We start from the raw sequence: 27,594 nt of genomic DNA on the forward strand, positions 1-27,594 counted from the left end.
TAGGATCTACACCTAGAGCGGAATTGCTGGGTCACATGCTAACTCTGTTTCACGTTTTGAGAAGCTGCCGAACTGTTTCCCAAAGTGGCTGAACCCTTTTCTGTTCTCAGCAGCCGTGTCTGAGCGTTCCAATTTCACCACACCCTCATGGTCACGGTTTATTGCCTGGCTTTTTAATTTTAGCCGTGCTAAGGAGTATGAAACAGTATCTCATTGTGGTTTTAATTTGTGTTTCCTGGATGACTATTTCACGTGCTTATTAGCCATTTGTATTTGACTACTGGTAAATTTGACAAGGGGAGACTCATGAGAGTGATGGCTATTGAAGCCAGACTAAGTTAAAGAAAGAATTGAAGGGGGGCGCCTGGGTGGCTCAGTTGGTTAAGCATCTGACTCTTAATTTCGGCTCAGGTCATGATCTCAGGGTCATGGAATTGAGCCCAGGTTGGGCTCTGCACTTAGTGTAGAGTCTGTTTGAGATTCTGTCTCTCTCCCTCCTCCTCTGCCCCTCCCAGCACCCATCCCTTCATGCTCTCTCTCTCATTAAAAATAAATTTTTTTTTTTTAAGAAAGAATTGAAAATAAGGAATTAGGAAAAGGAAATATGAAAACTATTTGAGAGGGTTCTCTTTGGAGCAGTTTCAAAGAAAGCTTCTTCGTTTGTGTTTTCTTAATGGTAGGAGACACTAGAATCTGTTCATTCCTGAGAATGTTCCAGTAGACGTGGTTGCTTGGAGATGCAGAGCAGAGGAAAGGTATTTTCAGAAACAAAGTTCTTGAGAAGGTGATGAGGGCAGGACTCGGAGCACAAGAGAGGGGTAGCCTCTGAAAGCATCCCCCCTCCCTCCACTCTAACCTGTGAGAACTTGGGAACAGGTGTAGCTCACCTGCGGCCTGGTGTTCTTGAGATGGAGGAATCTCTTTCTGCTGGCTCCTGTTTTCAGGTGAATGAAAGGAGGAGGTCTTAGGAAGAAGTGGAGAGGAAGATGTGTGGGAGGTTTGCAAAACAAGAGGAAATAATAAAATAATAAAATAATTATTTGGAGAGTGAGAAATCAAAAAAGAGAAATGTAGGTTTCCAGAGGGGCGCCCAGTGCCCATTGTACTCTGAGGCCGCGGACTTACAGTAAACCCCATCAGCTCAGTGGGATTTTCTCAGAGATTGTTCAGCTCCTCAGCCAGGGAAGCAGAGAGGGTGGGTGGTTGGGCTCAGCCAATGGTGGCTTCACCAGGTGTGTAGCCGCAAGGAAGTAGACCCAAGAGTTGAGAGTGTGCATGGGACAGTGATCTAATAAGGATGATGGCAGTGGTTTTGAAGGTGTGACCCCCTGACTGGAAGCATCAGCATCACTGAGAACTGATCACACCTGCATCTTGGGGGCCTCGCTCCAGGACAACATGAGAGGGCTGTAGGGGAGGCTGTGTCCTCAGAAGACAGATGTGCAGATATAAGGGAGCAAGGTGGCTATGGATTGGGGAAGAGATGAAAGGGCTTGAGGGCTCTGGGAAATGGGTCAGCTTCGAGGATAATGACCAGAGGTTTGTGGGGGTTGCTGATGATGGATAACCAGGAGCCCTGGGCTTCTCGAGGTTCCTAAGTCAGGAGGGATGTGAGGTAGGCTGGAATGCTACCATTACCGTGAGGGATCCCAGAGGAAAGTGCTAAAAGTTCCCTCTGGGGTCCCGAGCCCTTAGCTGAGTTCTGGAAGACAGCTCTTCCTGGAGCTGGGGACTAGCGCCCTGTCACTCCTGCCACGTGATTCTGTTGATCCCGTAAAGTCACAAACCCAGCCCCACAGGCAGGGGAGGGGACTAGGGGTGTGACTACAGGTGGGGGTGGCTCACTGAGGGCCACTGGTGACACAGACTTCCACAATAGCTCATGTGCCCTGTGCCCAGCTTAAAAAATCATCCACCACTCTACGGGGTGCCTGGGTGGCTCAGTGGATTAAGCCGCTGCCTTCGGCTCAGGTCATGATCTCAGGGTCCTGGGATCGAGCCCCGCATCGGGCTCTCTGCTCCGCAGGGAGCCTGCTTCCTCCTCTCTCTCTGCCTGCCTCTCTGCCTACTTGTGATCTCTCTCTCTGTCAAATAAATAAAATAAAATCTTAAAAAAAAAAAACCATCCACCACTCTAGAATCTAGAATCCTTTAAAAGCCTTATTGGTTTACCTTTCTTTTTTGGATCTACAATCCCCCCAGGATGGATGTGTGTGATAGATGTGAAGTACAGACACCCAGCGTGTCGAAAAGGCTATCCTTCTGCCATAACTGTGGAGGCTGTCTTCTCTGCCATAAACCAAATATCTTTGCCTGAGTTTGTCTGGACCTTCTCTGTGGTTCCCCTGGAATATTTACGCCCCCTCCTATTTCAGTCCGTCTTGATTACTGTAATGATGTGACAAGTCTTGATAACTGGTACCTGTAAATCTTCCAATTCTGCTATTCTTCTTACAAGATTTTCTCAGCTTTTAGCATTTTTATATAAATCCATTAAAATAATTTTTAATATTTTATTTATTTATTTGACATGAAGAGAGAGAGCACGAGTTGGGGGGATAATAGAGGGAGAAGCAGACTCCCTGCTGAGCAGAGAGCTGGACTCAGGGCTTGATCCCAGGATCCCGAGATCATGATCTGAGCTTAAGGCAGACACTTAATCACCCAGGCGCCCCAAAATAAAATAATTTTTTAAAAGATTATTATAATTTGAATTATGGCCCCCAAAAGATACATTGCAATCCTAACTTCTGGGGTACATGGGTGGCTCAGTCTGTTAAAGCTTCTGCCTTTGGCTCAGATCATGATCCTGGGGTCCTGGGATTGAGCCCTGTGTTTTGCTCCCTGCCCTGTGGAGCGTCTGCTTCTCCCTCTCCCTCTGCCTGCACCTCCCCCTGCTTGTGCTCTCTCTCTCTCTCTCTGTCAAATTAATAAAATCTTAAAAGAAGAAGAAGGAGGAGGAGGGGGGGGGAGGAGGAAGAGAAGTCCTAACTCCCAGGACCCCAGAATGTAAACTGATTTCCAAACAGAGTCTTTGCAGATGTAATCAAGTTAAGATAAGGTCACAAAGGAGTAAGGTGGGCCTTACTCCAGTCTGACTGGAGTCCTTTCAAGGAAAGGGTTGTTCAAATGCACATTGCTGGGCCCCATCCAGAGCTGCCAGTTCAGAAGGTCTGGAGTGAAGTCCGGCGATTTGAATTTTGGGTGAATCTTGGATGAGTTCCCAGGTGAGGCTGATGTTCTTGTCCTGGGAGAACCAGTGGCTCAGACTAATCGGGATCCATCTTGGAGAACTGGGGTCAGCTTCTGGCAAAGACACTTCCGCTCAGAGGAGGGTGGATACCTGAACAAAATCAGGATCCCAGCAGTGTCTAGGAGAAGACTAGAATGTATGGGGAGAATCCTGTCCGTCAATGGGTAGTGTCTACTGTTGGAGCGGCCAAAGAACAGCCTGGAAGGAATCGAGAAAGAGGGTGTCCAGACAGCAGTACACCATGTATCAAGGGAGCCTTGGAGAAGATTCAGGGAGGGAGTGGGCAAGACAAGCAGTGAGATATGGCCATTGGATTGGACCAGTCGGAGGTCTTTATTGATCTAGGAAGAGCCATTTATTTTGAAAAAGAGCCTTGGGGACAGTTATATAAAATACTGCTATAAACCTCTCATTATCGGCTACGGATGCCGAGGCTGGGACTGATGTCGGAGTAGGGACTGGCTTTCCTGGTATCCAGGTGAAGAGGTGAGTGGTAGGAGGCGGCGGTGGGTTTTGACCTACCGCTGAGCAGTGCCGTATGTTTACTGAGACAGAACGCTGTTCGAGCTCAAGTTTAAACACAGCCGCATCCTGAGTCCCGACTTACAGACAAGAGGTCTTGATTGTGGGGGAAAGGTTTGCGCATCTGTCCCCGCATATGTTCAGCTGTGTCTGCTCACCCATCTAGTCCCACCTCGTCCTCCTTCACACACATGCTTGTCATCACGCTTCCGATCCCTGCCCAGCTACGGACAGACACGACCAAGTCCAACCGCCTGTTGGTGGAAAACCGCTCTTGACCTCCACTGTCGCAGCAGTAAAACAGATCGTCGTGACCTCTCTCATGGAATTGTGAGAATTAAAGGAAATCATGTGCATAAATAAAAATGTGTGTGGGGGGGTGTGGGTGTGTAGGCTCATTATTGTTATGGCCAGGCATCCGTCTCTCCCTCCACACATGAACATCGCCGGCGAACTAGCAATTGGTTCCTAAGTGTAGGACGAGTGCAATGTTAAATGTATATTTATACCGTCGGATTCCATTCGTCTGGAAAAGGCAAAACTATGGAGACATTAAAAAGATCGGTTGTTGCTAGGAGGTGGGGTGCAGGAGGGATGGATAGAGCACGGAGGGTTTTGGGGGCAGAGGGACTACTCTGGAGGACACCGTGATGGGCACGTGTCGTTCTACACCCGCCCACACCCACAGAACGTACAAGAGCATGTGTGAGCCCTGGCGAAAACTAGGGGCTCTGGGTGATTATGGTGAGTCAGGGTAGGTTCGTGGATGGTGACAAGTACGCCACGCGGACGGCAGACGCTGCTAATGGAGGAGACCGTGTGTACGGGGTGGGGGTCAGGAGTACGTGGGAAATCTCTGCACCTTCCTCTTCGTTTGGCTGTGAATCTAACATTGCTCTAAAATGAGTCTTGGGTCTCCTAGCTCAGTCGGCTAAGTGGCTGCCTTCGGTTCAGGTCATGGTCCTGGAGTCCTGGGATCAAGTCCCACATCAGACACCCTGCTCCGTGGGGAGCCTACTTCTCCCTCTGCCTGCCGCACCCCCTGCTTGTGCGCGCTCTCTCTCTCTGTCAAATAAATAAATAAAATCTTTAAGAAAAACAAAACAGTCTTTTTTTATGTATTTATATCTATCAGTTTATACTCACCTACATGTCGATACCTAGAGATCTGTATACATTTGCTTCTAGCGTTGCTATAAACGCCGTCCCCCTGTCTGTCTGTCTTTCTAGCCGTTGTCTGCACAAACAACACGTAGGCACAAAACCTCTGTCAGCGACGCCGATGTGTACAACCATCTCTCACGCAGGTGAGAGGTGCGCTGGCCCAGGTCCCGTGAGAATCAGATGTCAATGTGGGATGAAATATGCAGGATTTTACTAGGGGGAAAGCCTGCGAGGGGACGTGGAGAGCGAGTCAGGCCCTGGCTGGGCTGCGGTCTGTCTGCTCCGCAAGTCTGAGTGCAGGAGAGGAAGGGCGTCTTCCCAGACAGTCACGCAGCAGAAGCAAGATCTGGCAAAACTACTAAGGAGCCCTCTAGGCAGCGGCGGAGAGACGAGGCCCCGTCCCCTGCATCCCTGCGCTCTGAGTCCCTGGCCGGGAGCAGCCCACGGAAGGCACGCAGGCTGCCGCGGGTGTCAGTGTGGCCGCGGGGCCCTGACGGGTGCCTCACTGTACTTGGAGGTCTGGGGGTGGGGTGCCTTCTCCGGGCCCTCAAATGAGGTGCCATCCATGTTTGCCTTTGATACACATCCTCCAAGCTGAAAAACAGAAAATTGGTTCAAACCTGATTCACCTAGAGATGGAAAGGCCTGCGTGGTCCTCCTTGCTACCTTGGTTGTTCCAGGCGGAGCCTCTGCTCAGGGTCCCTCAGGCTGATGCCTCGGGAAGGCCAGGACACTGGTTACCCATGAACTTGGTTTGTACCATGCTCTGGGCATGCTGTAGGTAGGCTCCGGTAAAGCTTACTGCTGCTTCTCCCTCGGTACTTCCCGGGAGGACTTCCCTACACAGGACAGGAGAAGTCAGGACACTCTTGGCCGCTGTCTGTGGAGACCCAACCTCAGATCAGGCACAGACAGAGGGGGAGCGCCCCCCCTACCCCGGGATTCCCCAGCATGTCTCCATCTCCCTGGGGTTCATGACTTCCTTCCTGGCGGGCCTGCTGATCCAGCCCTGATCAGAGGACAAGAGACCAATGGCAGGTAACCGGGCCAGTGGCTCCGTGTGAATCACCTTGCGTCCAAGGTGAGTTCCACCGATGAAAGCATGGAGCCCCGCAGTGGCCCTAGCCCAGCACTGTGCAGATGAAAGTCTTATTTATGTGAAAGATATGTCTGCAAAGGGAACAATAAACTGTAAAGCAAAGTATGAAGGTTTGCAGCAAACGTTGTTAAGTTTTATATTCCTGAAAACTAGGGATAAAAGATATAACCATTTAGAGCAAAGTGGATAAAAGGGGCTTCCACACAATTGTAAAACAGCCTTATAATAGTTAATTGCTAGTTTCTTATTACAGCAGAGAGAGTCAAAAGAGCCTTTAAAATCCCCATCACTGGAGAGTGAGAGGGAAGGAGAAGAGGACAGGAGGGAATGACCAACCAGAGAGAGGGTCTGGGCCCCAGTTCCCAGGTGTTTTCAGGACAGGGACCACTGTCATTTAATTCCTAGGAGCCCGCCCTGTCCCTAGGACTGAGGGCTGGCTTGCTGCCCAGGCCTGGCCATCATGTTCCCATTCACTGCGACAAGGAGCCTCCTGGACGCTGCAGGTTCTGCGTTGGGAAGTCAGCAGGGAGGACAAGTGGAGATGACGGACAGTGAAGCAGATTGCTGCAATTCCACGTAGTAAATGTGGAACAGATGTGTGGGTGCACTGTGTATACAGGAAGGAGGCACTGAGAACGAAGCTAAGATCAAAGGCAGATCTGGCCAGAATGACATTGTAGGTAGAGGGACTAGCATGGGTAAAGGCTCATGACAGAGCTTTCTGAGTGGTACAACTCCAGGGGCTCCATTCACATTGGGGTCCATGGAAATGATGTCCCCAGAGTTGTACAGTACACAACCTGTGCAACCTGACATAGCAGCCCCATGAAGCTGGGACCCAAGTGCATGCCAGGGATGATGAGGCTGATCCCCAAATCCCAGCACACACAGCACACACCCCAATAGACCTGCAGGGTTGCACCTCTCACCCACCCCCATTTCCCACCATCTCCCTGATACCAGGCCCTTCAGGGGATCTCCTGCTTTCATATGGCCTGGCCCCAGGGGGATTTCTGTTCTATTCCCAAACTCTGGGGAACACCAAATCCATTTCTCCCTTTAGCAACAAAATCCTACTTCTTCTCTACTCTGAAGGAGGGCATGGGGTTTCCTCCTCCATAAACATGGGTTATTAATAAAAAGTAGACTTTCAAGGCAGTGGTTCATCTAAGGATTCCTTGTCAGTCCAGCCCTGTTTAGCAAACTCACAACCCCATGGGGCACGTTCCCTCTGTCAGCAGCGCCCCCTCCACACTGTACCCCACACACCAGCTCAAGGCACCATCTCCGGCTGGGGGGGGTGAAAGGCATCAATGAGGTCGGCAGAACCAAGCCCTTTGAGTGACGGGGGTGGGGCCCTTGGAGCCCCTTTCTGCCTGCCCGGGCCTGCCTCACGATGCTTCCTGCTCCCAAATCAGCCCATCCTTCTTCTTGGGGGTGGGAGGGCAGAGGCCAGCCAGGGACTCCACGTAGCTCTGCTCAGGAATGTGGCATTTGACCTGTGACACACAGGAAATCCTTCTGACCTCTGAGACAAACCTCAGGAGGAAAACCATGAGCCCAGAGTGGACAAAGGGCAGTGTGGAGGCCTCTCCTCCCCTCCCCCAACCGGAGATCTCTTGTCTCTAGAATTTGTGGGAGTGGAAGGACTCCCCGCTGGCTAGCCCTGGGCAGGGTCTCAGCCCTGGAAGGGGCCAGGGTGACCGTCCCTCCAGCTTGCCCAGGACAAGCCCACTTTTGGGCCGACTGTCCACGAGCCATGACCAATGCTGCTTCCACATCCAGAACAAACCCACTCTGGCCCGGGTGGCAGAGGATACGGTCATCTGAGCAGAAACGGATTTGGCGAGGCTCCAGGCGGCCACCTCCGTTCATTCATTGCACAGATATGAAGCCTCTACCTGGGCGGGCATACGCCTGGCCTGGGCATCCAGAGCCAAAGAAGAAGCGGTCAGTCCCTGGTGTATCCGCTTTGGCGGATACAGCCGCAAGCCAGCTAGGGCGCAGTACGGAAGTCCCAGCAGAAGGTGCCTGGTTCTCTTAAGGAGGATCTTCAGAGGAGATCTGCTGAGGAAGCGGCACCAGGAGCTTTATGGCCCTCCCCTGCCCCCACAGTCCCCAGGGCCCTTTCAGCTGCCCCGTGCCTTTCTCTTGTACGGGACTCCCTATTCCCCACCCAAACTGGTGGCGTGAGGCCACATAGAAACGGGATGTCAGAGACGGTCTCCCTCTGCTGCCATTCATTCATGGATCCGCTCACCAGACGCAAAGCATGGGCTGTGTTTCGGGTGCCATGGGAGTGGCCAGTCGGACCAGAAACACCTGCCCTTGCAAACTCACAGGCTGGGAGCCTGCCTAAACACTAAGCAAATCGCTCAGCAATAAGTGAGTGTCCTACAGTTATCGTAAAGAAGTTGGCGGGGGTGTGGGAAAGGCACGCGCCAGCTGAGGCTAAGGCGGTAGGATCAGTCCCATTCACCCTCACGAGGCTTTTGAGGAGGGAGCCCTTGGTGGGAATGCTAAGCCCAAGGACCAACCCAGATGGCCGACAGATTCAAGTTTCATTGGTGAGAACCAGAACAATGAGTCCTCGGGTGAAAGGGGCAGTGGGGCTGGATAGGTCAGCAGAGAGGAGGACAGAGCACAGAGCAGGAGCCTCAGCCATGACTAAGTATCACCTCGATGACACGAGGATTTCCTGGGCCCTAAGCTTCGAAGGTCCTTTGGAGGTCGTCTGGTCCGTCCTCCTGCCTCTGTAAACTTGCTCCAAGAAGGTGGATCCGGAGAAAGGCAGTGATTTCTGACCCCGTTCTGGGTTTAACGCCTCTTGCCCCACACCACATGCCACGGGGAAATGAGCAGCCCCTGGGAGTTGGGGAGGAGGGCAGAGAGAGAGCCCGCCTCAACCTGATCCTGTATCTCTTGCCAGGCTGGGCTCCTGGGCTCACTGCCTTTAAGGCTCGACTTTCGCAGTCCCTTCTCCTAAGTAATAAAGTACCACAGTCAGCATCACTGTAAATGATTGCACAAAGGAACATTGCCGACTGGAAAGTGTATTTCTTACACAGTATTAATTAAATGGGTCTGAGGGCACCGCACCTTGTTTGCTGGGCAGGGGTCTGGGCAGGAAGCTTCTAGGTTTATACATAAGAGCAATAAGAAAACCGTAGTTAAAATCCATCAAGCATTTACTTTGTGCTGGACCCTTTCCTTGGGTTGGCTCTTTTAATCCTCGGTAACAGTCCCGCGAGGCAGGTGCTGTGATTGTATGGATTTTACAGGTGAGGAAAGTAAGTTAAGAGGTTTGCACGAGCTCTCACACAGTAGTCAACAGAACGGTGCCATTCCCCCGAAGATGTCCCCTTCCTAGTCCCCAGAGCCTGTGGTCCCAGCGCAATATAAGAGAAAAGGAACTTGGCCGCTGTGATGAAGTTAAGGGTCTGGAGATGGGGAGATGATTCTGCATTTTCCAGGTGGGCCCACTGTACCCGTAAAGGTCTTTGTAAGAGAAGGAAGCAGAAGAGTCAGGGAAGATGTGACAAAGCAGAGAGGTCTGGAGCTACTCCAGTCCTGGCTTTGGAGACGGGGAAGGGGCCGAGAGCCAAGGAATCCAGGTGGCCTCTGAAAAAGGCAAGAAAGCAGATTCTCCCCGAGAGCTTCAGCAAAGAACACAACCCTGATCTGGGGCTTCTGACCTTCAGAACTGCAAGATAATGAATCTGTGTGTTTAGATCAGTCATTTGTTACGGCAGCAGGAGACTGATCTCACCTGCTAGCATCTGGCAGCAGCAAAGATCCGGGCTTTGTGCTGGGATGGGTAAAAACGTCCTATCGTTCCTCCTTTTTCGGGACCAACTTCACCTCTTTACTGCTGACCCCAGAGCTGAGAGACGAGTATCTCCATGCTCCAGACCCCTGTCTGACCACTGGCTCCCCAACCAGCTCCTGCTCTAGGCAGAACCTTCCTCTCACCTGGTTTTCCTGGGACCCTTGAGAACCATCTCAACCAGCTGGGGTGGGCTGAGGTTGGGGCCCTGGAGACTTGGGCAGCAGAGAAATGCTGAGAGTCCTCCGTGAGCCTGTACATGGGTGGGTTTGGCTAAAACAGCACCTTCACTCCCAGGGACCAGTATCTCCACTGCAGAGAGCTGAAGTGCGGCTTAGTGTGGACACAGAAGCAAGAGGGTCAGTTCCTCAGGGATCAGTGTGGCCATAGGTGTGCGACAGGGGAGGGAGCAATGGGACAGCCTCTTCGCAGAACATCAAAACGGGCACCAAGCACTCTGGAATAAAAGGGCTGGCCTGGAAGGGGGCTTCAGAGACCCCTGGGGAAGCAGGGAAGGGGGGTAGTAAAATGTTTCAAGGCCTCTCCATAGAATTTCTGGACTCTGCTGCCACCTTGTGGACAGACTTCAGAAAGACAAGGTTGCGGTTCCCCTTGGCCAAAGATTCACATCTCATTCCAGGCCTTAGGCTGGATCTTTCTAAGACTTGAGGGTGGGGTTCTCCCCAGACACGCGGAAGTGAATCCCCAGGTTCCCACAGTCCCCGTTGTCATGCACATGGTGTGTCTCTCTGCTCTGTTTCGTTCTCTTTGCAGACAGGGACACGGTGGAGTGGAATGGGAGAGACCTAGTCAGGATCAGATGAGATGTATGCGTCTTCCCAGAGCAGGAATTCAAAGCTGTGGTTTTGAGGAGGGACTGGGTGCAGAGGAGCTGGGAACGTGCGGGCTGAGGCAGGGGGGCAGTAATGGGAGTAAAAGAGACACAAAACTACGGGGCACAGAGGTCTGAATCCAGCCTGGTGGGAACAGGAACTTGAGCTCCCACTGGCCTTATGATGAGGAATCAGCTCACCTCGCCCTGTCCATCTCTGAAATGGGACAGAGGAGAAGGACAAAGGGCTCATCTCCAGTCTCCCTGGGGAGAGCTCTCACCCATGCAGAGCATGTGAGGAGACGGAGGAAGGGCTGATCGTGCCATGAGCCATCTCAACGCCAGCCTCATGCTTTCCTGGGTTTCTCCCCATGTTGGGGGCACAGTGCCCACGATACCAATAGGCCAGGTGCTAATATGATCCCCACTTTGCAGACGAGAAGATGGAGGCATAGAGGAGTTCCCATCCTAGTTTCACAGCAGGCTGTGATGGGGGCCAAGTCGCGAGTCTGTAGCTACGACCCTGAGCACCCACAGTGCCCCCAATAACTATGTTGCAGAAAGGAATGGGACTGGTTGGTGCAGGCATTGGGCTCCTCTAACTAGAGCTCTGACAGGGGAAACTGAGGCAGATCTTTCCCCCTCTGGTCTGTCCCTTCTCAACCTAGGTACAGGGCTCTTTCTGTCAAGGCTGCTCAACAATTAGATTCTGTTCCTTCCCTTTCACACTCTCAGTCTAATCCGTGTCAAGGTGATTATCAGGAAGTTCTTGCTATAGTCTAACCTCACACTTCTTCCAGCAGGTCAAGTCCATTTATAAAGTCCCAGAGAGAAGAGAGAAGAAGGGGCTGTGTTTCAGAGAGGGGTATTCTTGGTCTCTAAACCACGGTTTAATTCTCTAACCATGACAGCCAGGGCTGGCCAATCGCAAGCATTAATGGGAGAGCTTAAATTATAGAGGACCAAGTTAGCGAAAAGAAAAGAAAAAAAAAAAAAAAACCCACCCAACTCCCAGCCACTGGGACTTGCAGCTGATAGGTAATTATCTGCTGTTTGTGCGCAGTTAGGGCTCCCTGGCCCTGACTGGTCAGGACGGACCGTGTGGGCCTGGGTGGGGGGGGCACAGCAAGGAGTTGGTGTTGGGTCAAGACAATTGTGGGGGGCCCTTCCAGACCCTTCTCTACTTCTTCCCCCCTCTTCCCCCCTTCCACTCCCCTCTAATCAGAGAGGAGCTGCCCTCTTTGCCCACCACCCCTCCCCAAACACTCGGAGGAAAGAGGGAGTGATTAGCATGGGGCATTGTCCCCGGATAATGGGCCCCAGCTGCCGCATGAAAGCAAAGACAAAGCGCCTGGCCGCTCCACGTGCATTATCCCCTCGTTAAATCTCTGTTATTAGATTAGATTCAAAATGTATTGATTCAGAGGCTGAGGGGAGATGGGGGGAGGGAGGAAAAGCTGGCTGGTGATTGCTGAACCCCACCCCTCCCCAGGCTCCCTCCGCCTTCACCCCCACCGGGGAACTTCTCCTCTCTCCTGTTCTCTTGGAGAAATCTCCCGTATCCTGACTCTGAGCCCAGCTCCTCTCCCTGGACTGTCCTGGAAGCCAAGGGAGGTCTACTCGTGTCAGGAGGCCTGAGGTCACTAAGCCCAGATTGCTACTGACCTGGAGGAAAGGCAGTCTCCCCAATGGGATGGTGTCAGTGGGCTCTGCCCCTCGAGCAGTAGGAATCCAGCCATGAATCCAGAGGGCTGGAAGGGTTCATGCTGGCCACTTTCAAGACCTTCAGGGGGATCTTTGGCACAGACATGACAGGTTTGGAAAACAGGGTGAGTGGGAAAAGAAAGTGAGAGCAAAAGTCTTGTGGGTGGCGAGGGAAGGCCGCAGGAGAGGAGGGGAGTGAAGACAGAGAACCAGCAAGCTTCTCAGAAACACTTCCAAAGACATAGGTGGTTTCTGGTTTTCTCATGAGAGGCGAGGAACTGAATCAGCAGGAGGAAGGAAGGGAGCAGGTTCGGGGAGACAGAACAGGTGGGAAGGAAATTCTGGGTGTTCTCATATCTCAGACAGGGTAAAGGTCTCCTTGGGAGAAGATCAAGATCAGTATTGATGGACGAGAGGTAGTACACTGGGGGTTCTCTGGACCTGGGCCTCAGTTTCCTGTCCCTGGGCAGCACAGTTAGGATGCCAGATCGATGAGCTGATTGGCTGTGGCTAGTGGGGCAGAAGATGTTACACGCGGCGGCTCATTCTCAAGGTGGTTAATTGGCTGCCTCGATGTTGGGCTCTGTTGCCCCATTGATTGTGGGTGAAGGGTGGGGAGGGGGGAGATGAGGAATCGATAGGTTGATTAGTGTCTTACTAGCTCTCTGGTCGGACACTTCGTCAATAGCCACCCACTTACTGGCCAGTGGTGCATCGACGGTACTGGACTGTCCACCTTTCTCTCTGGCCCGAGGCAGAAGAACCAGCTGATGGCAGGAACCAGCCCCAGCAAATCCTAGTGGAGTGGGGCAACTTTTGCTCCCAAGACCAGGTTCCAAGTTTGAGCTTCCAACACCATCCCCAAAAGAGCCCCGTCTCTGCTCAGTGGGAGGCAAGAGCTGTGATGCAGCCAATCCCCAGCCCCCACAGTCTCCTGCTTTTTGCCGGAGGAGGACCCTGATATCCGCCCCAAAACGAAACAAAGATAAATTTAAATCCCTAATTAACAGCAAAAGTACATATGTCTGGGGTGGAAATAACAGGTGAAACTTCATTCCCAATCCCCCTTAGGAACGAGCAACCAGTTAAATAATATTTAATGAGCTCATTTTGCATATTGGGGAACATAGGGAGAAGCTGAGAGAAGCTAGAACAGATTCAGTTCCCTTCCACAGTCTGCAGGCTCTCCCAGTCTTGAAGCTCCCAAGGGCCAAGGGCTGGCGTCCTCCTAGCCTCCCAGGATGGTCTACGCTAGAACTGCACTTTGGGATCACAAGAAGGTATAAGTTCAGGTGTTCCTTACTGAAGCCCTCATGGCTGGCCAACCCAGAACATTCGTCCCAGATACTCCTCCTTTTGGGTCCTTTCCCCTTAGACTGGCAGGCTCAGTCCCTCTCCCCCATGTCTTCCTCCGAGCGACAGGCAGCGCAAGGGCTGGAAAGAGAAAGTGTGGGCCAGAGAAAGAGTCAAGCAAACATTGTGACATTCAGGTCACTCTTGCCGGATTCTAGCACATTCCTTTCCTCTGAACACTTGTTAGATAATGGAGTGAGGGAATCACAGAGTTGGGGCACTCCTGAGCATGTCTTGTAAACCCTGGTGTTTGGGAGAGGGGACCAGGATATGAGAAGTCATACCAAAGACCTTGCACCCAACTCTGCCTCCCAATGGTCCTGCTCTTGGGTGAATGTGCCCAGAGCTGGCTGTGGAGAGTTCCCAAAGGAGATAGTTAAACTCAAGTCTTGGCTTTCCTCCCCATCTTCCAAAGACCAGACCAGCGAGTGCTGGCCGTGGTGCTGATGTCCCTGCCTCCACTGCGGCATCCGCTAGCAGGGAGAGGGTTTGCTCCCAGCTTCCCCCAGAGACCAGGAGCCAGGAATGGTAACAGGACCCTGAGGACACTTCCCGCATCTTCCTAGGGGTTAACAGAACCGACCTTCCGGCTCCTCACCTCTCCATGGCTAAGTGGTGGTGGTCCTTGTCCTTCCCACCTTGGAATCTACCTCCTCCTGTGTCTTACAGCCCCTGTTTGGTCAACTCCCGATTCACATGGGGCAGGAAACACCCAACAACTGAAACCACAATAATGCCTCTACCTCCTTTCCACCAGTAACTTTAAAATTCTTCTTCCCCCACCCAGCTGCTGACAAAGGGTTAAGAAGTGATTCTAGGGGGGCGCCTGGGTGGCTCAGTGGGTTAAGCCTCTGCCTTCAGCTCGGGTCATGATGTCAGGGTCCTGGGATCGAGCCCTGCATCGGGCTCTCTGCTCAGCGGGGAGCTTCCCCCCCCCCCACCTGCCTGCCTCTCTGCCTACTTGTGATCTCTGTCAAATAAATAAATAAAATCTTAAAAAAAAAAAAGTGAGTCTAGGCCTTCACTGTATTCTATTGCCCCCTCTGCCCGCACCCCTCCCCACTCCCCCCCCCCGCCCCCCGTCATCTGACATAACATGAGTGCGCTGTGCGCTGGGAAGTGGCCACAGGTGAGGCGAGGAAGGAGCCATTAAGGTCAGGGCAGCCTCAGGAGGTGTGGTCAGCCCTCTGTGGTTGAGAGCTGGTTTGCCTCAAATCTAAAACCAAGGTGGAGGGAGATGGGCCAAAGTCCAAAGTGCCGTATGCAGGGAGGGGACAAGGGGAAACCGAGGCTTGAGGCTTAGATGAATAGAATGAAGGCAGGGAATGCCTGGGTTGGTCCTGATCTAAGGCAGCATGTTTTAAAGCCGTGGTAAGTTGGGGGTGGGAGGTGGGGGTGAAAGGGTCTTGAACGCCAAGCGTTCTGGGGAAGTCTCGGCCCTGGTGCAGAGTTGCTGAGACACAGTGGCTTTGGACAGGGTCTAGAAGACATCTGTGGCACCCTCTGGGCCCTGCACCCATCCCTGTTCTCGCCAGCGCCTGACGCTCCCGCACCCCTGCTGGGCCGTGCCTGCTCAAGAATACTGCCAGATGGACCACAGAGTGATGAGGGTGACGCTGTAGGCCAGCACCGCCACCAGGTAGACGCGGAACAGCAGCCTGTCCAGCACGGAGCCCACGCGCAGCCACTCCCGGGCCACCTCTCGGCTCTCGTCCCTCCTCTCCAGGAAGCGCCTGATGGACGCCAGCTCCTGCAGCAGCCCTCGAACTGCCAGCGAGGCCTCCCGTGGTGGTGGGGGGGGGCTGTCTCGGCCCCTTGGGGTCTTCTCCACGTCCCAGGGGTCTCCCAAGTGGCTGCAGTGGTTTCCCACGTCTGGAAAAAGGGTAGCGCATTGGCAAAGGAGGGAGCGCGAATACCATCCTTTCTGCTTCCGCGGTGGCTTGGAGAAATTGTTATGAACAATTTTGGACAGAAAGGCTATAGAGGTTAACTCACCTATTTGTGGGCGCACCACGTGACTTCAACAGATAAGGAAAGCCACACCGTCGGAGACTCTGTGTACCCCTTGCACTCACATCCTCTATCCTCTCCCCAGGTCACCGAGATCGTGAATCTGGTGCTTATTTCTTCCCATGCACGTTTTTAAAGGCCTGGGCTTCCTCCAGCAATTTGATATTATTTCATTTGAGCCTCACAACAGCCCATGAGAGAGGCAAGGTAGGAGTGATAATTACTTGCACATTTCACAGGAAGGGGCTAAAGCTCACAGAGGTTTAGGGAGGAGCCTGCGGTCACACCCAGGGCATCATTTAAATGTGAGGCCACCAAGGCCTAAGGCATCTGGGCTGTGAATCCACGGCTCTCGCCGACAGGCCTTGCTGTCCTCTTCTCCAGGACTCTGACCCAAGGCCTTCTGCACCAGGAAATCTGCCTCCAGCTACGGCCACCTTGCAGGTGAGCAGATAAGCTGGGCGTGAGGCTGGTGTACCAGCGCATCTGTTCATGGTGAGGTGGTCTTAGGTTAGCCACACACCTTCTGGAAAAGGCCTAGGTCTTGCCAGAAGGGAGGACAAAAGCGGGTGCAGTGGTTAGGAATACCAGCTTAGCAGCCGATGGGCCTGGGTTCCGCTCAGTTCCACCAGTTCCTGGTGCTATGACTTAAGGGCAAGCTCTTCGGCCGTACGCCTCTGTTTCCTCATTTGGCATATGAGGATGGGAATGCTCTTAGGGGGCCTGAGGATGGCCTGGGGTGGTGCACAGAAGATGCTCACGCCTGGCCCGAAGTGCTCGACAAATACATCTATGAGCCACAACGAACCCCGCCCACCACCACCAGGCAGTGGCTGTAACGATGTCTCAGGGAAAACTGATGCCACTGTCCGTGTCCCCAGCGCCCGCGTATCTCTGTCTCATAGGTGTTTGAAATTCAAAGGGGGCTGGTCTCTGAGCTGATGGAATGCAGGAGTTTTGGCTATCCTGGCTGCAGACCTCTCCCTGCTGGGGAAGAAGTCCTGTTGCTGTCTGAGAGGCATGCATTTGCTCCCTGTTAGGGCCCATCTCGGAGAAGGGCTCTTTTCAGCCCCGGAATCTCAGTTCCCAACATGCTCCGCCCCTGGAACCCCTTCCTTCTCCCTACCCATCCCCGGGATGATGAGAGGAGGTGAAGGTGTGGAAAGGGTCCCGCTGATGCCTTCAGCTGAACTCCGCTGCCTTCCCATGAAGCCGGGGATGGGGGCCATGCGCAGGACAGTACCCACTTCTGAGGCCCTGCCCCGACCCTGGCATATCCCGCCGTGCCCGCCAGAGGCTCTCCACCAAGTCCCCAGGCCCAGACCCCTGTGTGGGAACCCCCCTTCTCCTCTCACCTGTGCAGTCGTCAGTCTTGGTGGCTGGGGAGGTGGCTAGGGGCCTTCGAGAAGCCGGCTGCTCCCCTAGGCAAAGGAGAAGCGCCACCCGCTCCAGAACCAGGTGCCGTAGCCAGGCGGGCACGGGCTGCTGCAGGTCCTGCTTGTGCACCAGCCGCACGATGAAGATGGTCTCGGCCAAGCTCATCACCAGCAGCGCCATGCACACGACGAAGTAGACTCCTGCGCACATGGGGAGGGGGTGGGGGACACACAGCACAGGTGGGAGGGGGCTGGTTTCTCGGTTCCTCGGCCACGCTGTACGCTTGCCCCAGGGGGGCTTACCAATGAGGGGAGTGCCAATGGCTGTGGCCGGCAGCGTGTCCGACACGATGATGAGGAAGACGGAGTAGCCCAGGAGGAGCGTGATCTTGAAGGAGACCCTCTCGCCGCTGTCCGGAGGCAGGTAGAAGCCCACGATGTCCATGAGCATGAGGAAGATACTGGGCAGCAGCAGGCTGACCGCATAAAACAGGGGCCGCCGGCGGATGACCACCTAAGACCAGGACAGGAGCTGTGGGGGAAAGCCGGGGCAGACGGGAACCGCCAGCCCCTCCCGGACCCCCTCGCTTTGTGAGCTTCTGGGCCAGACTGCTGAGAGAGGAGACTGGACCGACCTCACATTCTGTCTCTGGATAGAGGCCTGTGGCGGCCAAGGAGCAGTAAGGGACAGCTTACTTGCATAGGGACACTCCTTACTCCCCACCTGCTTCCCTGAAGTTCCAAGGCATGAGTGTGACCCTTGGGCTAGGAAAAGGGCTGCAGATCTTCTCCCCTCCCACCCTGCGCCCCATGCCTCCCGGAGTCCCCGAGGGTCTGACGACCCGCAGCTCCGGGGGTCGTCCCCCTGTGCCCGCCCCAGTCCCACTCACGTAGAACTTCATTTCTGCGTAATGGCTGCTGTCCTCCATACTGAACTCCCGGAACTGGGTCAGCACCCCCAGAAGCTCCCACTCGCCCTGGTTCATGAAGACGGTCTTGTCGAGCTTCACCTTTTCCGGCAGGCGCCACAGGGAGATGTTGATGTCCTGGACTGAGAGGGAAGAAAGCAAGCCGGCTCTGGGGGCTGCAGACCCTGGGATGGGGCTTAGCTCAAATGAGGTAACAGTGCACACGGTACCCACCTGGGGGGGCAGTAGCGAGGGGAGCGACAGTGTGCATGAAAACACACAGTGAAATGCAAAGAGCCAGAACCAGACAAACGACTTAGTAGAAAGCCCCCTCTCTCCTCCTCCCTATCTCCTTCTCTGTCTCCCCCCACTGCTGTGCACAAACCCCTTCCAAACCTTCTATGTTTCCATTAGGGTCACCTATTTAGGAAATGAACAAAAATCAAATTCTTCACCTTTCCTCTGATAGGGCTGCCTGCCCTTAAATGTGATCTAAGGTCTAAGCATCCAGGTCTTGATTTCAGCTCATGCCATGGTCTCGGGGTCCTGAGATGGAGCCCCACATTCATGCCGAGCATGGAGCCTGCTTAAGATTCCTTCTCTCCCTCTCCCTTGTCCCCCATCCCACTCACGCGTGTGCACTTTCTCTCTCAAGAAGAAAGAAAAAGAGAGAGAGGGAAAGAAAGGAAGAATAAAGAAGAACTAGGGGGAATAAGTGAAATCCTCACTTAGAGAATAGCAGTTCTACTTGTCTGCATCCCTGCTGGAGAAACAGGTACATACTAGATGGCCAGGAGTGTCCATTACAGCATCATACGGGGAGAGCTACGTGTCCACCCATGAGGAAGAGGCTTACTAAATTACGATGCCTCCAAACCCCAAGCTACCCCATGGCAGGCGTTGATGAGAAAGATGTAAATAGGCACTAACTCGGAAAAACGTCCAAGACCTCCCACAGTGCAAAGAACCAGGTAGCAATCGCATGAATGATGCATTTAGTAAAATGAAAGCATGTGACATAAGTCCCATGGGCTTTCCACAGATGTGTCTTCCCGTGTATAGGCCAAGCACAGAGAAAGATCTGGAAGAATGTGCCATGTGAAGCTTATACTTATAAGAGCTGTGCCGTCCTGGTGTGGGGAGTTTCTGGGGAAGAGTTTGGGACTCACAGTAGGTAGAGATCAAAAGTCCAAGATTATTTGTACTTCTGGGTTTTGCCCAAGGAAGTTGTGTGTTTCCTTTGTCATGTACAGTTAATGTGATACAGTCAGACAGGAGCGAGGGTGCCTTTCTGCAGGAGCCTGACGCTCTCCTCACTGGGATTTACTGAGCACCTGGCATTCACCCACTAAATAAAAGAGGCCGAGCCCCTTCTTTTGTGCCAGGCACTGTCCTGGGGACCCATCGCTGGGTCAGAAATCGTGGTCCTGCCCTCTCTGGTTTCTCTCTGCTAGAGAAGCAGACGTGGAACAAGCACCTACGTGTGCAATGGAAGTGGGGGGAACAGGGTGCTCCAAACTGGGCAAGGGGGGACCTCGTCTGGGGATGAGCCGGCTTTCCCCGAGGCACTGGGCTGCTGCTGGGTTTGGGTGAGCAGGGGGCTTGACTGTACCAGGAGCGGTTTGGGGCAGGAGTGGGGCGGGGAGGGGAGCAGGAGAGGGAGGAGGAAGGGGCTGGGGGCCCAGGAGAGGAAGCGGCCTGGGATCAAGGGAGAGAACAAGGGGCTTCAGGGCCTGGAAAGGAAGGCAGCGGGGCTGGAGCCAAACTCAGGGGAGTGTGCACTGGGTTGAGGCTGTTGTGGTGAGTCGAGGGCAGGCCCTGCGAGCCAGGTGAAGGATTCTGTCTCAGGCGTCCCAGGAAGCCACTGAGGCTTTTAAGCAAGAGCTGGGACAAGGTCTGATTTGCATTTTAGTAAGTTCTCGCCATTTGCTGTGGGGAGCATGAATTGGAGGGGGACTGGCTAGGAGATTACTGCAGAGGGCTGAGGGGGAGAAAGAAGAGGGGGTGTGTCAGTGGAGAAGACAAATGAGGGACACTTAGGGCCACGTCCTGTCCTGGCCTTACTGAGTGTCTCGCTGCCAGTTTACACAATTTCATTGGACCCTGAAGACAACCAAGGGAGCAGCAAGGGCAAGCACCGAGCCCAGTCTGGAGGAAGAGACCAGGCTCGGAGGCATTAAGAAAAGAAGCAGGGAGTGACTTGGATAAAGGAGAGAGCCTCCTAAGGGCTGCCCCCTCCGCCATGCCCTGCCCCTCCCAGAGCCCCATGCAGCGCTCACTCGTGTGCAGCCAGCTGGTGAAGGTCAGGGAGCAGTTCTGCACATCGAAGGGGAAGTTGTAGATGTCGAGGCTACAGGCGGTCATCACCTGAAGCGGCTTGTAGTTCTGGACCTCGCCGTGATGCCCAACGTACACGTACGGGATACTTGGAGACTTCCCCACGTCCACACTGGCCAGGGAAGAGGGTCAGTTTGGGGGTTCAAGTAGCAGGTCAAGCTCTGGGAGTCTGAAGGTCTCTGAGCAACCCAGCAGGGATAGAAATTCTGGAAGGGTCTGGGCAGCAGGACAACCTGCCCAGTTGCCTTCTCATCTCTTCTAGGCTTTCTTACCTGCCATTGTCAGGGCTACCTTCCAAGGAGGTAAGGGCATTTCTCCTTTCTTCCCTTGGCAACCTCGCCACAAAAAGGCAGGGAATCCGTGTACCTCACAGCCACTGGCTCTAACACGCATGCCCAGTTGTCCCTATGCCACCACCCCCCAGCCGGGCAGAGCTCAGTCCCCAGGAGTTGGCTCAGTGGCAATGGGTAGTCTCAGTAGGAAAGCAGGACCTCGGGTTCCATCCTGACCTGGGCTTTTCTTTGCTCCCCATCCCTAGTAGTCCTTTGGACATGAGAATGATCTTGCCTAGAGGAGAATCAACTAGAGAAATCATGGAGAAGAAATGAGGCAAGGTGGAAAGTTCTGCAAGACTTAGCCCACTCTCTTGGCAGATACCCAACCCCTAGGCTCTCCCAAGTGGCCATCGTGGCACGGAATGGCCTGAGCTGGGTGTTCCGAGCCTGTAACCTCCTGTGGAACAAGGCTGACAGATGAGAAATCAAGATTCAGGCTGCTTCACAGTTTAACTGGAGACCCAGCCAGGAACTGGGATCCCTGCAGCCTGAGCTGTGCAGGTCATGGGGCTCCAGGTCAGCTGCCTTCCCTGAAAAACAGTGTGAGTGGGACCCCAGGCATCGGACGACACAGTGCCTACTGAGTGGAAGGCTACTGGCCCTGGGCCCCTTCCTCCTTCCGTCCGTCTCCCCCCCACCAGCTCTCGTCCATGCCCTAGCACTCAGAAGCCCAGGCAGCAGAGCCTGAAGGAGCCTGAAGGATGGGGGGACGGATGTTAGCTGGGGGCCCCATGAGACAGTGTTCAGCTGCTGGTAATAAAGGATTGGGGGTACCACTTCTCACTGGGGGTGCAAGCTGGAGCCAGCCAGGCATTGCATGACTTGAGAGGTCTGAGCTTCTCCAGCTCCAAATCGCTCTGTGACCAAGGTGGTGACCCCTGGGGCACTTCACCCCTTTTGGTAATGCAGCTGCCCCTCATTCAGCTCCTGTTAACAGTGGGATTCATTCCTCAGGTTCCCCTCTCCAGGAAGGGGGCCCTCGGACCAAGGACAGCAAGGTTTCAACATCAGGCATAGAAAAAGAGGAGTTTTAAAAAGAAGAAAAGAGAAAGAAAGGAGAAAACAAACCAAGCACAAAGGGGAGTTGGGGCCCAACGAGATTCCTGCAGTCACCTGACAGCGCTGCAGGCGGGGTGGGACCTCTCCTGCGCTGCGGAGTCCTGTCCCCACGCCCTGCCCCTCCCCCGCCCCGGAGGCACCGGGCGGCCCAGGTTTGGATGACAGCACTCACAACTCATTGATGAGAATGTCTGGGACCCAGATGTTGTCGGTGGGGATGGACAGCTTGGTGATGTTGTCAAAGTCCTCGGGGTTCCACTGGAGAAACTCGTCAGTCCAGTACTAGGGGAGGAGTGGGGATGGTCACAGGCCGCCCCCTCCATCTCAGGTCGGGGGACATTGGTAACTCGGGGTGACGTCACCGCTCGGGGGGAATCTGGGTACTGGTGTCCCCGATCACTCGGCAGTAACAAGAGCCCCCCACCTCTGTGTGCTCACACACTCCCGGCATGCAGGTGTGCCCCAGGCAGATGAAGCCTTGCCCAGGGAAGGCATGGGCCATTTCTCCTGTGTGAAACCCCAGCCGCCAACTGAGGCATCTTAGACAGATAGCCTCCTGGGTCTTGGTCTGCTCATGTGTAAACTGAGATACTAACACGCACCTCACGGGTTAGAGATGGTTACTGTTAAGTTTGGATCAATGCATTGCTCACCATCCTGTCGGAATGACTGATCTAAATGTCACTCCCTCGCTTAGAACTCCAGTCGCCAACTTTGCCTTGGGATAGAGTTCGACCTCATGGCCTACAATGGGCCGCATCGTCCGACCCCCCCCAGCATTCTCTCTAGCCTCGTGAATTCTGCGTCTCTGTGGCTTCTCACCTCCAGCCACAGGAGGTGAACCCCCCACATCTCTTATACCCACGCTCCCACACCGCAATCCCCGTCTTCACCCCGAGGGAGGTCTTCCTCGTCCCTCCAGACTTTACCAACGCATCTGTCCGCTCCCTTCTCCAGAAACCCTCCAGGACCCTACAGCCCAGGTGGGGTGTTTAGGTGCCTCCTCTGCTCCCGTGGTTGGCCTCTTGTTCTTGCTGCATTCGTGGGTCTGCCCATGTGGGGGGGCTCCCCTAGACTGTGAGCTCGCTGTGGGCAGGACCTGAGTCTAGTTTGCGTCTCTGATTCTAGCCCCTTAGCACAGTCCCTGGAACGTGAGAGGTTGGTGTCCCCTCGCTGCTGGGCAGACAAGTGACCCTGAGGTCCAGGGGTAGGATCTAACCCGAGGTCCCAGGAAAGGAGCTCCAGGCTGCCTTTTTGGGCTGGGCCCTTTCCCTTGACACAGGTGCTCTCCATAGTGAGAGATCTCTGTGAGGCCGAGGGGCACGGGAATCCATACTCCCGCATCTTCCTCCACACCGCCCCCCACCGGTCCCATGAGCGGCTGGTAGTGGCGTGTGCTCATGAGGAGCAGGAGGGGTTTCACGGAGACCCTCGTGTGCCAGGCGTGCCCCCCAGACAGAGCCTCTCTCACGTTTGACCTCTAGGAACTGGCCCCGTCCTCCTGCCCGTGCTCTCCAGCCACTGTGGTCCTCTCCGGGCTCTCAGGTCTGTCCCCCAGCTCAGGGGCTGCCGGAGCAGACCAGCCCGCGGGCAGCAGCCTGCGCTGTTGGCCACCCTCCCTGCTGGCTCTCCACAGACGTGCTGTAAAGGCCTGAGAGTTTCCACCGGCGCCGGAGCAATGTGGGTCAGAAACTGAGTGGGGAGGTGGCCGAGGGGGTGAGGACTCGGTGGATGGAGTCACCCCCTGCCAATCGCCCAATTTGGTGGTCATCGCATCTGGCGTAATAGATAGAAGAACTTTCTAGCAATGAGAGTTGTCGGAAAGTGCATTTGCTGCCCACCGAGCTCCCGGTCACTACAGATAGTCCATCAACAGCGGCTGGGCAAGTTGTTGTTTGAGATGCTGTGAAAATCCCCAGAAACCAGAGGGGTCTGGAGGATTCCTCCCCCACTGAGAGCCACGCTTCCTTCCACTGCCGGTCCTGAGATGAGAGGAGCCCAGACTCCTGGGCCTATGAGCTTGCCTCCGAACCTCTCCCCTCCCTCTCCCTCACCAAGGCCTCTGAGATTCCTGATTCCTTTGAGATGGAGGAATCCTTCCTGGCAGGAGAAGCCCAGATCTCAGAACACGGGGGGTGGGCGTGCGGTTGGTCGCTTACCTGCCGGTACCAGATGTAGGTGGTCAGAACCTGGTTCTTCTCATCCTGTGAAGGGAAAGGGAGCTCAGCTTCGGTGGCCCCGGGGGCGGGCGTCCGCCCTGACCCACACCCCAACAGGAGCTGCTGCTTTGTGTCCATAGTCCTTTGGGAAGTGAGAGTGAAGGAAAGGGGAAAGGGGGCCAGCCAGGAAGAGGTGGTCTTTTACTAGACACGTCTAGAAAGAAATACAACCAATTCTTTAAAAATTTCGTATATATATATGAAATTTATATATGTATATATGAAAGCGTATATATGTGTGTATATATATCCTCTACTATTTTCTATTGTTATGCACATTATATATATACGTCTCATATTACATGTATTTTACATATATAGACATATAAACAATATCTTCTCTCCGTCTGTATGTTTTTATGTATTTGTATGCCTGGTATGTACGTATATGTCTGGATCTGTATCTCCCTCCTGCCCTAGTGTGCCGGCAAGAGGGACAAGACCGCATCGAGAGCAAGATTCATCAGTGGTTTCGGGTTCATTGTGCAGCAACCCTTCAGCAACACCTGCCGTGTATGGGGCCCGTGCAACACAGCTTGGGCCTGGAGAGGAACAGGGCAGTTTGAAGCCTCACAGCACTCACAGGGAGACGTGGTGACCGTGACACACTGAGTGGAAAGTGGGTCTCTAGCCATAAGGTTGGGAGAGGCAGCCACACAGGTGACCCCGTTTTCTGGTTTGGGCAGCTGTGCAGGTGTTGGGTGACATCGTCTGTCCTGATACGGGTCTGTGCCAGGTCGCAGGTACTCTGGGTCCTTGAATGGCCCCTGTACTGCCCAGGGGGTGACTTGGCCTTCCATGGTCTCCCACCCCTAAAGGGCTACCTCCGAGCGGGGCAGGTTGGGGCCCTGTGCTCACCACGCTGAGGATGGCATAGATAATGACGTCGATGGCCACGGTGGTGGGCGTCCTCCAGTCCCGCACGGGCCGCACGCCCTTCTCGTAGTTGGCCATAAGGTGGTCTGACAGCCTCAGCAGAGCCGGCCTGGAGGTGTTCTGGGCCTGGAGGGGCCTCCGGTTCCTGGCTGGGGAGAACCGTTCACAGTGGGCCTCAGAGCCCGAGGCTTCCCCCGGTTCTCTTGCCCTGGTTTGAAAGCTGTGAAGAGGGAAATGTCTCCACTCTTTCCACCTCAGATCCCCAGGTCTGCCCACTGACTGAAATTCCCACGACTGGAGCATTTTGTCTGCAGAGACAACGGATCTGAAGCTATTGTCTCCTCAGGGTGACGGGTACGCTCCCGTACGCGAGGGGGGTGCTCTCTGGGCTGCAGAGGCCGGGCCGGCAAGACAGGTGAGGTGTAAGGGGCCGTCTAAGGGGACGGGTGGGGGGCCCTGGGGAGCCAGGGAGGAGTGGCCCCAGGACGCGGTCCTGGAAGCAGAGGGGCTGCAAGAGGAAAGGCGGCTCCAAGCACACGATCTCTAAGCCCCGAGGTCCGCATGAGGGTTTGCCTTGGTGCCTTGGCTCCCTGACCCCAGCCTGCGACTGACGAGGAAAGAAGGGAGCCGTTCCAGGAACGCTGACGTTCCTTTCCCTTCCGGCAGAATCCCCCCACTCAGCCGCAAACACACGCTCCTGGGGGCGGGTTGGGCGGGACGCCTTCAGAGGCTCTGTGGGCAGATCTGGTGAAGACAGGAAGAGGGTTAGGTGTGGGGTGGACAGGAAGTGGGGAGAAACCGAGTTGTCCCCAGAGCCGGCGGCCTAGAGGGACCAGAGAGTCGTGAGAAAACCCAACTCCTAGGCCTCTTCCGATTCTGTGGGGGTTTTATGTGTACCTGTCATCCCTCTGGGAAATAGCAGAAGCATTTCCTGAGAGATGCCAAGAAGTATGAAGGTGAAAGGCACAGGGGAGAGAAGGGGAAAGCCCCAGAGGGCTGTGAGAGGACGAGCAGGTGCCGCCTGGGTCCTTGCCCTGGCAGGCGCCTCTTCTCTCTTCTTGTCTCTGTAATGTGTGCGACCCACACAGACGACTGCTCCTACAGACCCCCCTTCCTCTCCCTGCCCGGTCCCTGATAAACTCTCCGTCTCCCTCGGAACGACAGAGAAGAGCAGAGAGCGGCAGGAGGCCAGAAGACCATTTATTGAGAGTCTCCTGTGGGATCATCTCCGGGAACATATTATTCATTTCGATCTCGGAGCAGCCCCCTGGGGTGGCTGTCCTGACAGCATCGTTTACAGAGAAGAGTCCCCAAGGCTCGGGAAGGTGGGTCCTGTGCCCGCGAGTGGAGGGAGAGAGGTTCAAATTCCACCCAGTCTCTGTGTGTCTTATCAGATGGCGCCCCGCGGGACTCAGGGCGAAAAGTCGTTGCTGGAAGGGACAGTACTTCTCTTCAGCCAGGGAAGCCCAGACCAGAGTCTTAACATGCAGCCTGGGACGGTTGTCCCTCTGAGCTTCCCCAGGGACAGCTCAGGACAGGAAAACCATCGTGCACTTAAGTTCTCCTATCTGTCCAGCCCGAGGCGGCATCCTAACTGTCTGTGCTCCAGCTCCCGCTCCGTCCTAGCTCTGGATGGGGAGATGACCTTCCGGAATGGGGCATCGATATTGTGTGTAGCCGAAGGAAACAGATCCTTCGGTGGCTCCAACACCTTGTATCCCAGGAAGGCAGGAAAGGGTGGGTGGGGAATGTGAAAAGTTTGGTGTCGCTGGAGTTTAGCTCTGGAAGGGAACTTTGGGAAAGGAGGCCCAGGGAACCCATGCAAAAAGGCTAGGAGAACTGAGGAAAGATGGCTATGTTTGTTCTGGTCTCCACTCTGTTGCGAAGGCGCTGTGTGACCGTGAGTGAATGACTCGCCCTCTCTGGACCCCTGCATTCCCGCTGATAACAAGAAGAGGTACACTGCATCAGCTCCAAGGAACCTTGCAGATGCCATTCCATGGGTCTAGGGCAGGGAAAAGGGAGAGGAGCCCCTCTCTGGCTGCTGTGTACCAGGCTGCTGCTGGCTCCCTCTCAACAGCCCCGGTGCCCCACCCACACTCAACCGCCCCAACTTTGGAGGTGGACCCCAGTGCCTTAAACTCCTCTCATGCTCACCTGCGGCACGATCCCTGACTCTGGGGCAGCAGCACCCACCCCGAAACCCTGCTTCCCTCAAGCCCTCGGGGAATCAAGCACCCCCGCCCCTGTCTGCAGGGGTCAGCAAGTCGTATGCGTGTGCCCGATCCCCTTACCTTCTCCCTGTGCCAGGAGCGTGGGCAGAAGCAAGGCCAGCAGTGCCCGTGGCACCCACAACAGCATGGTGAGCTCTTCTGGGTGTGGGGTGCTGGGCGTGAGCCCGGGGTGAGTCGTGCCAGGGCGCAGCCTGCCCGCACGCTCCCGGCCTCGTGTGTCCCAGGCCGCCTGCCTCTCCGGGCCGCTTTCCACACCTTCTGAGGCTGCTGCTTCACGGAGCCCCCGCCACTGGGGTTGGGCGGCCGCCAGGTTTTCCTGCAATCAGTCCTTCCGCTGGATCAGGTTTCAGGGCGGGAGGGAAGGAGAGGGAGCCAGTGAGAAAGGAGCCCGCCCAGCTGATGTCATCGGGCCGGCCTCGGGCCACCCAGCCAGGCAGGTGGTCTGGCCAAATTCCCCAAGGAGTAACTGGGAGTAACTTCTGGAGCC

At 54.7% G+C, this 27,594-nt stretch overlaps 1 protein-coding gene across 2 annotated transcripts; it reads right to left on the reverse strand.

The window, feature by feature from the left end:
- Positions 1-14,865: 14,865 nt before the first annotated feature.
- Positions 14,866-27,568, reverse strand: HTR3A (5-hydroxytryptamine receptor 3A). Of its 2 annotated transcripts, none has more exons than XM_046016393.1 (9): positions 27,168-27,568; positions 24,856-25,022; positions 23,938-23,982; positions 21,951-22,060; positions 20,327-20,496; positions 18,030-18,190; positions 17,443-17,653; positions 17,119-17,337; positions 14,866-15,625 (listed from the first exon to the last, which is right to left on the reverse strand). In XM_046016393.1, the coding sequence occupies exons 1-9, from the start codon at positions 27,232-27,234 to the stop codon at positions 15,327-15,329; spliced, it is 1,449 nt and encodes a 482-aa protein (XP_045872349.1). In that variant the 5' UTR covers positions 27,235-27,568; the 3' UTR covers positions 14,866-15,326. The 2 variants fall into 2 exon arrangements, with proteins under 2 accessions (XP_045872349.1, XP_045872348.1); XM_046016392.1 differs by having other exon boundaries at positions 17,119-17,340.
- Between the last annotated feature and the right edge of the window lie 26 nt (positions 27,569-27,594).

The sequence above is a fragment of the Meles meles genome, chromosome 8, assembly GCF_922984935.1.
Source record: "Meles meles chromosome 8, mMelMel3.1 paternal haplotype, whole genome shotgun sequence".
Classification (NCBI taxonomy): Eukaryota; Metazoa; Chordata; class Mammalia; order Carnivora; family Mustelidae; genus Meles; species Meles meles.

Excerpts from the sequence above, each read along its gene's own strand:
- HTR3A (XM_046016392.1), bottom strand. The coding sequence starts at position 27,234 with ATGCTGTTGTGGGTGCCACGGGCACTGCTGGCCTTGCTTCTGCCCACG. Across the intron at positions 20,497-21,950 it reads GACATTCTCATCAATGAGTT|TGTGGACGTGGGGAAGTCTC; the intron begins GTGAGTGCTGTC and ends TTCCCTGGCCAG. Across the intron at positions 15,626-17,118 it reads CAAGACTGACGACTGCACAG|ACGTGGGAAACCACTGCAGC; the intron begins GTGAGAGGAGAA and ends CCCTTTTTCCAG.